We start from the raw sequence: 16,119 nt of genomic DNA on the forward strand, positions 1-16,119 counted from the left end.
TTTACCACTGGGTCAAGTGTGCATGTACTGTCAAGTGCAACACAGGGGGCCGGGTACACCATCATCAGGCACATGATCATAACCTAGTATTGCTGCAGGTACATGTTACCTGTTACTGCTGCAGGTACACATCACCTGACGTACCAACAGGTTCACCAGAAATTAAAGAATTTCTAGCTGAAGGTACAGTAGGTATGTAAGCAGTCACATTAGCAGGTGCACTGCCATGTGTACATGAAGGACTGGGAGAATGAGACCTCCTTCATCAGGAATTTCTTTGTGGTCTCCCAATGATGTGGAAGTCGGGAGGTTTCTGCATGGTGCTGAGTGGGACAAACAGCTAGTGAGAACAGATAATTATGCTTGGAGAACAGGAGGTAGATGGATTAAAAGTATTGGTGAATATCCAGTATTATTACAGAGTTACATGGGATATGTAGGGTAAAGTGACTGAAAGATGTAGAAGGATAGATAAATCCATTCATATACATTTGATTGATGATGAATTATGAACCTGATGTTTGCTTGATAATGACTGACTTATGACGTTGGACAGGATATTGTCAGCATACAGGGACAAAATGGTGAAGGAACACCCAATGCCTCCAAAGTTTGGCTTCAAGAAGTTACAGAGGAAGATCATTCACCGCTACCGACCTCATAACTCATCTGAGAGTTCTCCATTTCCAACCTTCTCAGAGTTCGTTCAATATGTGATTGACTTCACCAGTAACTTTACTGAAGCTGCCCAATGGAAGACCAATGTAAGTGGAAGACATTGTATGTAGTTTGGATTTTTCTTTATTTTGAGCATGTTGATAACATTTTCCTATAGTTTGCCAGTTCTGTGTGAGTTTGTAGGTATATATGTATGGGCATGTGTGTATATATTTGTTTAAGTGAATGTGTTCTTATGTATGTATTTATCTTTTTGGATGATGTGTGCTACTGAGAATGCATTTATCATTGTGTGGAGGCATGTGTAATTACCTATGTTGCTGTAAGGTGAAGGGGTTTTACACTTGTGTTTTTGTGGAAGGGTAACTACTAATCTGCACATTACAGAGAGGAAGTTACACTCTCGTGGGTTCCCGTCACATAAGCTTTCTATACTGTCTTTCGCTTGTCAAATTTATCTATGTTTTGAGCATTATTCACTGTCATTACTTAGTTTATCATATTTACTTGATACATGCTTTCTATAAACTACTTTTCACAACTATGTAATTTTTTCTTTCTATGAATTCTCAGTGATATTTTGTTGGCTTCAAAGATTTGTCCATCTGAGGTACAATAATTTTCATAAAGAAATTTCAGTGTAGTCATGTCTCCCCTATTTTTCTTTTCTCCTCTTGTGTGGGCAGATTCAGTAACTGCCAACAGCTCCCTTGCCTCAGGTACTTCCTCTGATTTTGGACCCTCCATATTTGATCAGTGTGTCACTTTAGGTGTGAGTATATATGTATCATTACTTATTTTGTAAGTACCAATTTATGCTCATAAGGAGGATTCTTTCCACCCATAGGACTGCTGCTCTTGACTTTTACTTCTGTTGTAAAAGCTTTTGTATTTCTCAATGATGTGAGCATCATACACAGGTCCAGTATTATAGAAGAGTGTATCAGCATCACACGCAGGTCCACTACTCTCTTATTGAAGGTCTCAGCATCATACACAGTCTTCTGATCTCTTATAGAAGAATGTATCAACATTGTACACAGATCCACTGATGTCTTATTATAGAATGGATCAGTATCTTGCACATGTCCTCTAATCTCAATGGAGAATGTATTAGCATCATAACCAGGTCCTGTAATCTTACTGAAAAATGTATCAGCATCATGCACAGGTCCTTTAATCTTATTTGAGAATGTATCAGCTTCTTACACAGGTCTTCTAATATCTTACTGAAGAATGTATCAGCATCATACATGGTTCTATAATCTCTTATTGAAGAATGTATTGGTATCATATACAGGTCCTCTAATCACTTATGAAGAATGTATCAGCATCACACACAGATTCACTGATCTTTTATTGAAGAATGTACCAGTATCATACGCAGGTCCTCTGCTCTCAAATTGAAGAATGTATCACCATCATACACATGTTCTTTTTTCTCTTCCTGCAGAATGCACCAGTATCAAACACAGGTCCTTTACCCTTTTTTTGAAGAATAATTTTCTCTGCCCGTAATGACTCAGTTATTATATTTTTTATTATACTTTGTCGCTGTCTCCCGCATTAGTAAGGTAGCGCAAGGAAACAGAAGAAAGAATGGCCCAACCCACCCACATACAAACGTATACACATAAACGCCCTCACACGCACATATATATACCTATACATTTCAACGTATACATACATATACATATATACACCTGTACATATTCATACATGCTACCTTCATCCATTCCTGCTACCACCTTGCCACACATGAAATGGCACCCCCCTCCCCCCACGCATGCACAAGGTAGTGCTAGCAAAAGACAACAAAGGCCATATTCGTTCACGCTTATTCTCTGGCTGTCATGTGTAATGCACCGAAACCACAGCTCCCTTTCCACATCCAGGTTAATCCATTGAATGCACGTTGACCCTGGTATACCACATTGTTCCAATTCACTCTGTTCCTTGCATGCCTTTCACCCTCCTGTATGTTCAGGCCCCGATCGCTCAAAATCTTTTTCACCCCCTCCTTCCACCTTCAGTGTGGTCTCCCACTTCTTGTTCCCTCCACCTACGACACATATATCCTCTTTGTCAACTTTTCCTCACTAATTCTCTCCATGTGACCAAACCATTTCAATACACTCTCCTGTGCTCTCTCAACCCCACTCTTTTTATTACCACACATCTCTCTTACTCTCTCATTACTTACTTGATCAAACCACCTCACACGGCATATTGTCCTCAAATATCTCATTTCCAACACACCCACCTTCCTCCGCACAACCCTATCTGTAGCCCATGCCTCGCATCCATATAACATTGTTGGAACCACTATTCCTTCAAACATACCCATTTTTGCTCTCCGAAATTACATTCTCGCCTTCCACACATTCTTCAACGCTTCCAGAACCTTTGCCCCCTCCCCCACCCTGTGACTCACTTCCGCTTCCATGGTTCCATCTGCTGCCACATCCACTCCCAGATATCTAAAACACTTCACTTCCTCCAGTTTTTCTCCATTCAAACTTACCTAACAACCTTGCTCTTATTCACATTTACTCTCAGCTTTCTTCTTTCACACACTTTACCAAACTCAGTCACCAATTTCTGCAGTTTCTCACCCGAATCAGCCACCAATGCTGTATCATCAGCGAACAACAACTGACTCACTTCCCAAGCCCTCTCATCCACAACAGACTGCATACTTGCCCTTCGCTCCAGAACTCTCTCATTCATCTCCCTAACAACTCCATCCATAAAGAAATTAAACAACCATGGGGACATCACATACCCCTGCCGGAAACCGACATTCACTGGGAACCAATCACTTTCCTCTCTTCCTACTCATATATTTATTTTATTTTATTTTGCTTTGTCGCTGTCTCCCGTGTCAGTGAGGTGGCGCAAGGAAACAGATGAAAGAATGGCCCAAACCACCCACATACACATGTATATACATACACCTCCACACACGCAAATACACATACCTATACATCTCAACGTATACATATATATACACACACAGACATATACATATATACACATGTACATAATTCATACTGTCTGCCTTTATTCATTCCCATTGCCACCCAGCCACATATGAAATGATAACCCCCTCCTCCCTCATGTGCGCGAGATAGCGCTAGGAAAAGACAACAAAGGCCACATTCGTTCACACTCAGTCTCTAGCTGTCATGTAATAATACACCAAAACCACAGCTCCCTTCCCACATCCAGGCCCCACAGAACCTTCCATGGTTTAACCCAGACGCTTCACATTCCCTGGTTCAATCCATTGACAGCATGTCGACCCTAGTATACCACATCGTTCCAATTCACTCTGTTCCATGCACGCCTTTCACCCTCCTGCATGTTCAGGCCCCGATCACTCAAAATCTTTTTCACTCCATCTTTCCACCTCCAATTTGGTCTCCCACCTCACCTAGTTCCCTCCACCCCTGACACATATATGCTCTTGGTCAATCTTTCCTCACTCATTCTCTCCATGTGACCAAACCGTTTCAATACACCCTCTTCTGCTCTCTCAACCACACTTTTTTTATTACCACACATCTCTCTTGCCCTATTATTACTTATTCGATCAAACCACCTCACACCACATATTGTCCTCAAACATCTCATTTCCAGCACATCCAACCTCCTCTGCAGAACTCTATCCATAGTCCACACCTCGCAACCATATAACATTGTTGGAACCACTATTCCTTCAAACATACCCATTTTTGCTTTCCGAAATAATGTTCTCAACTTCCTCACATTCTTCAATGCTCCCAGAACTTTCGCCCCCTCCCCCACCCTGTGATTCACTTCCACTTCCAAGGTTCCATCCGCTGCCAAATCCACTCCCAGATATCTAAAACACTTCACTTCCTCCAGTTTTTCTCCATTCAAACTTACCTCCCATTTGACTTGTCCCTCTACCATACTGTACCTAACAACCTTGCTCTTATTCACATTTACTCTCAGCTTTCTTCTTTCACACACTTTACCAAACTCAGTCACCAGCTTCTGCAGTTTCTCACATGAATCAGCCACCAGCGCTGTATCATCAGCGAACAACAACTGACTCACTTCCCAAGCTCTCTCATCCACAACAGACTGCATACTTGCCCCTCTTTCCAAAACTCTTGCATTCACCTCCCTAACAACCCCATCCATAAACACGCCCCTGCCGCAAACCTACATTCACTGAGAACCAGTCACTTTCCTCTCTTCCTACACGTATACATGCCTTACATCCTCGATAAAAACTTTTCACTGCTTCTAACAACTTGCCTCCCACACCATATATTCTTAATACCTTCCACAGAGCATCTCTATCAACTCTATCATATGCCTTCTCCAGATCCATATATGCTACATACAAATTCATATGCTTTTCTGAGTATTTCTCACATACATTCTTCAAAGCAAACACCTGATCCACATATCCTCTACCACTTCTGAAACCACACTGCTCTTCCCCAATCTGATGCTCTGTACATGCCTTCACCCTCTCAATCAATACCCTCCCATATAATTTCCCAGGAATACTCAATAAACTTTTTTTTTTTTTTTTTTTTTTTTTTTTTTATACTTTGTCGCTGTCTCCCGCGTTTGCGAGGTAGCGCAAGGAAACAGACGAAAGAAATGGCCCAACCCCCCCCCCATACACATGTACATACACACGTCCACACACGCAAATATACATACCTACACAGCTTTCCATGGTTTACCCCAGACGCTTCACATGCCTTGATTCAATCCACTGACAGCACGTCAAACCCTGTATACCACATCGCTCCAATTCACTCTATTCCTTGCCCTCCTTTCACCCTCCTGCATGTTCAGGCCCCGATCACACAAAATCTTTTTCACTCCATCTTTCCACCTCCAATTTGGTCTCCCTCTTCTCCTCGTTCCCTCCACCTCCGACACATATATCCTCTTGGTCAATCTTTCCTCACTCATTCTCTCCATGTGCCCAAACCATTTCAAAACACCCTCTTCTGCTCTCTCAACCACGCTCTTTTTATTTCCACACATCTCTCTTACCCTTACGTTACTTACTCGATCAAACCACCTCACACCACACATTGTCCTCAAACATCTCATTTCCAGCACATCCATCCTCCTGCGCACAACTCTATCCATAGCCCACGCCTCGCAACCATACAACATTGTTGGAACCACTATTCCTTCAAACATACCCATTTTTGCTTTCCGAGATAATGTTCTCGACTTCCACACATTTTTCAAGGCTCCCAAAATTTTCGCCCCCTCCCCCACCCTATGATCCACTTCCGCTTCCATGGTTCCATCCGCTGACAGATCCACTCCCAGATATCTAAAACACTTCACTTCCCCCAGTTTTTCTCCATTCAAACTCACCTCCCAATTGACTTGACCCTCAACCCTACTGTACCTAATAACCTTGCTCTTATTCACATTTACTCTTAACTTTCTTCTTCCACACACTTTACCAAACTCAGTCACCAGCTTCTGCAGTTTCTCACATGAATCAGCCACCAGCGCTGTATCATCAGCGAACAACAACTGACTCACTTCCCAAGCTCTCTCATCCCCAACAGACTTCATACTTGCCCCTCTTTCCTGGACTCTTGCATTTACCTCCCTAACAACCCCATCCATAAACAAATTAAACAACCATGGAGACATCACACACCCCTGCCGCAAACCTACATTCACTGAGAACCAATCACTTTCCTCTCTTCCTACACGTACACATGCCTTACATCCTCGATAAAAACTTTTCACTATAAACTTATACCTCTGTAATTTGAGCACTCACTTTTATCCCCTTTGCCTTTGTACAATAGCACAAAATGCAAGCATTCCGCCAATCCTCAGGCACCTCACCATGAGTCATACATACATTAAATAACCTTACCAACCAGTCAACAATACAGTCACCCCCTTTTTTGATAAATTCCACTGCAATACCATCCAAACCCGCTGCCTTGCCGGCTTTAATCTTCTGCAAAGCTTTTACTACCTCTTCTCTGTTTACCAAATCATTCTCCCAAACCCTCTCACTTTGCATACCACCTCGACCAAAACACCCTATATCTGCCACTCTTATCATCAAACACATTCAACAAAACTTCAAAATAATCACTCCATCTCCTTCTCACATCACCACTACTTGTTATCCCCCTTCACTGATGTTCCCATTTGTTCCCTTGTCTTACGCACTTTATTTACCTCCTTCCAAAACATCTTTTTTATTCTCCCTAAAATTTAATGATACTCTCTCACCCCAACTCTCATTTGCCCTCTTTTTCACCTCTTGCACCTTTCTCTTTACCTCCTGCCTCTTTCTTTTATACATCTCCCACTCATTTGCATTATTTCCTTGCAAAAATTGTCCAAATGCCTCTCTCTTCTCTTTCACTAATAATCTTACTTCATCCCACCACTCACTACCCTCTCTAATGTGCCCACCTCCCATGCTTCTCATGCCACAAGCATCTTTTGTGCAAGCCATCACTGCTTCCCTAAATACATCCCATTCCTTTTTCAGCACATAAATCTACAAGCTCTTCACCATTTCAATTTACAACACTGAACACCCCATGTACACCAATTATTCCCGCAACTGCCACTTACTCACCTTTGCATTCAAATCACCTATCACTATAACCCGGTCTTGTGCATCAAAGCTACTAACCCACTCACTGAGCTGCTCCCAAGACACTTGCCTCTCTTGATCTTTCTTCTCATACCCAGGTGCATATGCATCAATAATCACTCATCTCTCTCCTTCCACTTTCAGTTTTACCCATATCAATCTAGAGTTTACTTTCTTACACTCTATCACATACTCCCACCACTTGTGTTTCCTACTCATATTTTGCTTAATATTATACCCTCTAGCTGTATCACCCCCTTGGTCTAAATGAACATTTATCATAATTGTGAGAAATATGAAGGTGTTGTCATGTCTCCTGGCATCTTCTAGTATTGGTAGTTATAGGCTTGTGTTTCTCATTACTCATCCATGTTGAATTTAGCATCATTCTAGACATGTGTTGTTAAACTTTTTGCAGAATTTTTTCTTCTCAAGTATCTCCTTATTTGTTTAATGAAAATCTGTATTACCCAAAAATGCGGTGTGCTTTTTTGTGTGTAATATACCCGGGATATTTGCTAATGCGGGAAATGGCAAATATGTATGATAAGTTAAAAAACTATGGATAGGCACTATATTAACTTGGTCCCTCGTGCAAGCAGATTATTCATTTGTCTCTGCATTTTCAAAGTTCAACCTTTTTTCATGCTTTCCTATCTTCATTATTTTCTGATGCATGTAGATGAAACTTCATCACTATTTATTTGACCATTGTTGCAATTTGTTTGGTACTTTCTGCAACATGCTTTTGCCATTGATTAATTCTGGTATTAGCCATGAAACTTTGCAATTTTATTTAAAGACGTTTGGGTTAATCTTTTACAGATTTGAAGTAACAGTGGCCCTGGTACTGAGTGCTATGAGAATCCACTTGTTACATTTGAGATGATGCATCTGATATATATCCTTTGTTTTCCCTCAACTAGGTGACCTTTACTCCAAATAAGAAATCCTCCTTTATTATCAGTTAGGGAATTTAACTTCTTTAATTTCTGCTCTGTATGTCATGGCCTCTGTTCTGTATGCAATGGTCTGTATACTCTGCTATATGTCTTGTTAGGGACTTTCTTTAACATGCTTCTGCCATTAAGTCTGGCATTAGCCATGAAACTTTTCAAGTTTATTTATCTACACTCTGCTTTATATGTTACAGTCTCTACACTGCTCTGTATGTCATAGTCTCTACATTCCTCTGTATTTCATGGTCTCTACATTGCTCTGTATGTCATGGTATCTACACTGTGCCTTGAATTTCATGGTCTCTACACTCTTCTTTGGGTCATGGTATACACTTTGTTCTTTTTGTCATGATCTCTACACTATATGCTGTGGTCTTTTACTCTGCTAGCTCTGCCAAAAGTCAGGGCTAGAACATTGCACTTATCACAGGAAAATCTGGAGCTATGAAGAATTAGTTGCATGAGTTAGGTGTTGACATGTGATGATAAGGAGAGATTTTATGTTTGTGGATTTAATGCCAGCAGTCCACGTTTGGGTGAGGTAGAAAGAAAAGACAAGTTACCTGGCTTAAGGGAGTGCAACTTGGCAACCATTGGAGTACTGGCTTATCATGCAGCTGTCACTAACCCTTCAGGTACCCAGGCAGGCATATGGTTGGTGGCTGCCTACCAATTAGTACATGATAACATCAAAATTATTGAATATATTATTTATGATACTACAGTTGGTTAAAGTGATCACGTAATGCTTCACATTGGCTCTACTGTTGATGAGGGCATTTGAATAGGGCTTTAAGAGGAGACTGAATCATGTTAACTACACATAACAGAACAATTTTACTGAAATGTAAACTAGGATATGGAGCTCCATAGCTAAATGAGACCTCTGTTATGGTAGGTTTCAGGTAAACTACAATAGAGACTTAAAACATTATTACCTTTGGCTTCAGATAATAAGGAAGGTTAAGAAAAAAGAGATACTTTTCAATAAAAGATGTCAAAAAGTGAAAGACGAAGGTGCCAGAGCACCCACTCAGTCTTTGGAAGGTATAAGAGAACAAGGAATGAGTATAGCTGGAGAAGAATAGAGGAACAGGGAAGCTTTAGAAAGAATATTGTGAATGAGGCAGAAAATAAATCAATTTTTCCATAAATTCATCGAGTAATTTGATTAGAGAGCAGGTATTTAGGCTAAGGGATACATAGAGAAGAGCTGTAGAGGATAATGAAAAGATATGTAAGGAACTATATAGTAAATTCAAAGTGTACTCACATTGGAAGGCATGAGGGCTCCAGGAACATCAACAAAGGAGGGGAAAGATATCCTGGAAAACACTGAAAAGACATTTGCCTTTTTTCTGCTATTATGTTTTCTTTTCCACCTCATAAGAACTTATATAGAAGTGAGAGTTGCAGAGTGGGATCCTTTTAGAGCCAGTGTTCACCAAATAATATACTATTTATATAGTTTTTGAGTGAAAGGTTCCAGACAAGAATGGGATCTCTAATTGAGATCAGGCCTTAAGTGAAATACAAAGAAGGCATTGATGATTTAGAAAAAAAGGAAGAAAGGAGAAGAATAAGTTAAGAGGCATAGAGGAGATGGAAAACATGCCCTTTAAGAAGGAAAAACATAAGATGGAATTCCATACATTGTTAGTTTCGGGTAAGATGCAGACATGACAGTGGCTAGACATTAGTCATGTGAATCCTTAGTCTTTTAGATATTGTGTGGTTATGCCAATGGTAGTGGCATGCAAGGATCTAGCAACCAAGAGCAGAAATTGGTGATATCAGAATAGGGAAGGAGAATCAATGTCATGCTGCAGGAAAGTGGGTCAAATTTTAAGGATGGGAAAGCTGATGAGTTGGATTGCTCTAGACTTGACTGTCAAATATATTTGTATAGATAGAGGTATCCCACATTTGATAGCAATACTGTATCTGCATAAGAGGATAGATCTTTTCAAAGAAAAATTCTTCTTTAGAGATGTAATTTTTACCTATCTTTAAAGAGTCACCCATTTCAAGAAATTAAGGTGTTCGTCATCTTTGTCAAACATAATTTTATTAAGTTTAAGAGCACTGAAGCCAGTAATCTATTCAGAAATGTAGAGCCAGTATTACTGCTGCCCCAAAAGTTCTATGTATTGACAATGACGATGATATAGAGTATAAGTTATGACGATGATGATATAGTGTATGTTATGACAATAATATAGACATTACTTCTCCTGCAGGTGAGGTGCTGGACACCATTCTGGGTGCAGTGTGGTGTCTGCTTCAGTGACTACAACATCATCATGAAACTGGAGACCATGGCTGATGATGAGAGGTTCCTTATTACTCTGGCAGATCTCAAGGAACTCAAGAAAGTAAGTCAGTAGCTCTTAAATGAGCTAAGGAGAAAAGTTTGAAGTGTTGTTGAATATGAAGAAAAAAGTAGTTAGGTTTTTGGTAGCTCTTGTATGTTTTTAAGCTAGATATTCTCTCTTTACATTTTCTAGATTTGTAATTTACTGTTAACCCTTATTCTACTTTTGCTTGACTTGTAATGAATGTTTTAGGGTTCCTTAATCCTTGATCCCAGTAACATGTAATGTAAGACTTTAACATCCTTGAGCACACCAAATGAACTCTTATAGATAACATTTCAACTTTAGGTTATTTAAACAATTCAGTCACTTCCTGTAGGCGTTTGCAAATATATAGGACTCAGAGGATATTGGGTTGGACCCCTTAGTCTATCATTATAATAGACAGCATTTAGTGTCATAAATATACATAGATATTCAGTGACATGATGCTAGGAATAGTTAGAAATCATGGTAATTTGGACATGTTTCATTGTTAATATCAAGGTTCCATTTTAGGTGAATGTGTTAGAGATAAACTTGCATGGCTTTATCATTATCAGGGTGTCATCTGTTGACTACATACTGCAAGTAGTGAACGAGGCATGTTAGGGAGCTGTAGACTGCATAGAGTGAGTGAGGCATGAAAGGGAACTGCAGAAGGTATGGAGTAAGTGAAGGAGGAGAGGGCTGTAGACTGCATGGAATTGATTGGAGCAGGAGATGGAAGATGAAAAGGTTTGGTCTGACTGTATTATTTGGTGTTACAGAGTGGCAGTGAGTGGCGGCACTTGAGTAATATCTCATCACATCAAGCAGCACCACAGTTTTACAGCCAGCTCACTCGCCGCCAGATGACTGACCTCTACCAAAGATACAAACTTGACTTTGATCTCTTCGACTACAGTATTGATGACTACCTTTCTATAGCTAAGGATAGCCTGAGAGAGAGTTGATGATAATACATCTAAGCATACAAGATATATTTGATTTTTATATCTATATTCTGGTTTTATTTAAAGGTCAGGAATTGAGGAAAGTTCCCTTATAAATTCTCACCAATTTACAGCAAGAGGTGGAGTAAGTATGGTAAAATTCTGTGTTGACATATATATTGTCTTACTAGGCCAGCCAGGGATGATTGGTTGGTGTGCTGTGCCAGCCACAGCAAACACATTGATGTTTCCTTTGGCAGTGGTTTGATGAGATGATGTCTGTTGACAGAAGTTCTGGAATACTCCATTTACTGATTTTTGTGCATGATGTATATTTGTTATACTTGATCACCATTTCCTGCATCAGCGAGGTAGTGCCAGGAAACAGAGGAAGAATGACTCATCCTCTCATATACACTCATATATACGTAAACACCCATACATGTACACGTACATACACATACATATCAACATATATACATACACATACACATAGATATTCATACTTGCTTGCCTTTTATCCATTCCTGGCTGCCACACCTTCCCACAGGAAACAGCATCGCCACCCCTTGCTTCAGCAAGGTAGTGCCTGGAAAACAGACAAAAAAAGGCCACATTTGTTCACACTCATTCTCTAGCTGTCATATGTAATGCACTGGAACCACAAATCCCTATCCACATCCAAGCCCAGCAGACCTTTCCATGGTTTACTCCAGACATTTCACATTCCCTGGTTCAGTCCATTGACAGCAAGTTGACCCCATTGTACCACATCGTTCCAAGTCGCTCTATTCCTTGCACACCTCTCACCCTCCTGTATGTTCAGGCCCCAATCACTCAAAATCTTTTTCACTCCATCCTTCCATCTCCAGTTTGGTCTCCTTCTTCTCCTTGTACCCTCTACCCTTGATGCATATATCCTCTTTGTCAATCTTTCCTTACTCATTCTCTCCATGTCCAAACCATTTCAACATACCCTCTTCTGTTCTCACAACCACACCCTTTTTATTACCACACATCTCTCTTACCCTTTCATTACTTACTCGATGAAACTACATACTGTTCTCGAGCATTTTATTTCCAACACATCCACCCTCCTCTGTACAACCCTATCTAGAGCCCACGCCTCGCAACCATATAATATTGTTTGAACTACTATTCCTTCAAACATACCCATGTTTGCTCTCCACAATAATGTCCTCTCCATCCACACATTCTTCATCACTCCCAAAACCTTCACACCCTCCATCACCCTGTGACTCTTTTCCATGTTTCCATTCGCTGCTAAGTCCACTCCCAGATATCTAAAACACTCCACTTCCTCCAATTTTTCTCCATTTAAACTTACATCCCAATTAACTTGTGCCTCACCCTGCTTTTATTCACATTTACTCTCAGCTTTCTTCTTCCATACACTTTTCCAAACTCAGTCACCTATTTCTACAGCTTCTCACTCAAATTAGCCACCAGAGCTGTATCATTGGCAAACAACAACTGACTCACTTCCAGTCCCTCTCATCCACAACAGACCGCATACTCGCCCCTCTCTCCAAAACTCTTGCATTTACCTCCCTGACCACTCTATCCATAAGCAAACTAAACAACCATGGGGACATCATACACCCCTGCTGCAGACTGACCTTCACTGGGAACCAATTACTCTCCTCTCTTCCTACTTGTACACATGACTTACATCCCTGCTCAAAACATTTTCACTGCTTTTAGCAGCTTAGCTCCAACACCATATACTCTTAAGGCCTTCCACAAAGCGTTTCTATCAACCCTATCATATGCCTTATCCAGATCCATAAATGCTACATACAAATCTATCTGTTTTTCTAAGTATTTCTCACACATTCTTCAAAGCAAACACCTGATCCACACATCCTCTACCATTCCTGAAACCACAGTGCTCTTCTCCAATTCGATGCTCTGGACATGCCTTCACCCTTTCAATCCATTCCCTCCCATATAATTTCCCTGGAATACTCAACAAACTTATGCCTCTGTAGTTTGAACTCTCACCTTTATCCCCATTGCCTTTGTACAGTGGCACTAAGCATGCATTCAGTCAGTCCTCAGGCACTTCACCATGATGCATACATACATTGAATATCCTTACCAACCAGTCAACAACACAGTCACCCCCTTTTTTAATAGATTCCACTGCAGTGCCATCCAAACCTGCTTCCTTGCTGGATTTCACCTTCCAAGTATTCCTTGTGTGTTGTAGAAGGTGACTAAGAGGGGCAGGAGCTGGTGGCTGAAAATCCCCCTTTCCTGTATTTTTTTCCAAAAGAATGAACAGAGCAAGGAGCCAGGTGAGGAATATTCCCTCTATGGTTCAGTCATCTGTTCTTGTCGCTACCTCACCATTTGTTTATTTATGTTTTTATATGTACCACAGGACATTTTTCTGTTACTGTTCTTTTTCTCTGAACTTGAAGTAATACAGTGGAAGTCCTACATCTGTTACAGTAAGCTCATAAGAGTAGTCATAATGTCATTCATTGAATCTTTTTTATCATTATGTAAAGAAAAATATGTATGTTAAAGCTCTGTTTTTGAGACAAAGTACACTTACATTAGGAATTATATAGCTGTTGCTATGTACTTTCCTGTAGATAGATTAGAGAATTAAAGAAACATGCAGAACAAATTGTATAAGAAATGTTTACTGTGAAGTTTATGTTTATTTTATTCTGCTTGGGGCACAACTGTCTCATGAAGTGGGTAATATGTCAAGATAAGAACCATTTGACAGATATAGCGAGTCTTCTTTGATAGCACTATACAGTTCATGGGCACCATTGGATGCCAGCAGGGAAAGATCAAAATGGAAAGAGGCATGGTTCAGTCAGGAATTTCAAAAAATGAAAAAGCTTAGAGATATACAGTGGAGATACAGGTGGCACTCGTAGCTAGTTATCACATGAAATATATAAAAGGACATGAAACGAGTATTGTCAGATGAGAAAAAATGAACAGAAAAACAAAGCAAAAGTGATGTAATGTTATCTGGTGTAAAGGTATTGGCTGTCTTACCACCAACCCATTGGATGATTACAAGCAATTTGGTTAGTAACATTCATAACAAGGATATTGCCCTGCTGTTATGTGTATCTTGGATTCTGTTTATTGATTGCTGGATTGCCATTAACTTAGAATTATCAGCACCTACATCAGGCATAGAGCCCCTGTATCTCAGTGTGTTGTGACAGGATTGAATATTATGCAGTGTGACTCAGTAGCATGAGATTTCAATATGGAAATTGCTGACTTTAAGAGCTGTTGATTATTGTCTTATAATCAGAAGCCATACCATTACCTTTCAATCCATACCAAACATTTCAGAATGTGATGTTCATAATCTGTCTTTTTTCCTCTTGGCCTTCTGATGTGGATACCTGATATTATAATCCCTTATTGGCTATTTAGTGCAACTGGGTTGTGATGCTCATAATAGTTTATAAGTCACAACTGAAGCTTAGGAAGAAGGTATCAGTGACAAAGGTTACAACAGTTTGTATCACATTTCCAGTTACTAAGAAGATTCTTGATAATGAAATGACTGCATCTGCTAACCAGAATTTTTGATAGTAAAGGATTGGAACAGGCGTTAAAAAAAATCACTTTAATCTTCAAATATACTTTCGTTAGTGAATGTGGTTATTGAAAATTTTCCTGGATCAGGAGAGAGATGGGTGATTAATGGTGCTTATGCACTTGGTCATGAGAAGAAAGATCATGAGAGGCAAGTGTTTTGGGAGCAACTGAGTGTGTGTATATATATATATATATTTTTTTTTTTTTTTTATACTTTGTCGCTGTATATAATAATATATATATATATATATATATATATATATATATATTATCCCTGGGGATAGGGGAGAAAGAATACTTCCCATGTATTCCCTGCGTGTCGTAGAAGGCGACTAAAAGGGAAGGGAGCGGGGGGCTGGAAATCCTCCCCTCTCATTTTTTTTTTTTTTTTTTTTTTCAATTTTCCAAAAGAAGGAACAGAGAAGGGGGCCAGGTGAGGATATTCCCTCTACGGCCCAGTCCTCTGTTCTTAACGCTACCTTGCTAATGCGGGATATATATATATATATATATATATATATATATATATATATATATATATATATATATATATATATTATGTACAGTAGGGTTGAGGGTCAAGTCAGTTGGGAGGTAAGTTTGAATGGAGAAAAACTGGAGGAAGTAAAGTGTTTTAGATATCTGGGAGTGGATTTGGCAGCGGATGGAACCATGAAAGCAGAAGTGAATCATAGGGTGGGGGAGGGGGCGAAAATCCTGGGAGCCTTGAAGAATGTGTGGAAGTCGAGAACATTATCTCGGAAAGCAAAAATGGGTATGTTTGAAGGAATAGTGGTTCCAACAATGTTGTATGGTTGCGAGGCGTGGGCTATGGATAGAGTTGTGCACAGGAGGGTGGATGTGCTGGAAATGAGATGTTTGAGGACAATGTGTGGTGTGAGGTGGTTTGATCAAGTAAGTAATGTAAGGGTAAGAGAGAT

At 40.0% G+C, this 16,119-nt stretch overlaps 1 protein-coding gene across 1 annotated transcript in view; it reads left to right on the forward strand.

The window, feature by feature from the left end:
* The window catches only part of LOC139767317 (carbohydrate sulfotransferase 11-like), a 28,416-nt gene extending 13,489 nt beyond the window's left edge, over nucleotides 1-14,927 (forward strand). The window contains exons 6-8 of the mRNA XM_071696596.1: nucleotides 557-764; nucleotides 10,524-10,658; nucleotides 11,408-14,927. Coding sequence (XP_071552697.1) covers nucleotides 557-764; nucleotides 10,524-10,658; nucleotides 11,408-11,593 — 529 coding nt within the window. The 3' untranslated portion in view covers nucleotides 11,594-14,927. The remainder of the gene's footprint in view (nucleotides 1-556; nucleotides 765-10,523; nucleotides 10,659-11,407) is intronic.
* Nucleotides 14,928-16,119: the final 1,192 nt, after the last annotated feature.

Source organism: Panulirus ornatus, chromosome 59, assembly GCF_036320965.1.
Source record: "Panulirus ornatus isolate Po-2019 chromosome 59, ASM3632096v1, whole genome shotgun sequence".
Lineage (NCBI taxonomy): Eukaryota > Metazoa > Arthropoda > Malacostraca > Decapoda > Palinuridae > Panulirus > Panulirus ornatus.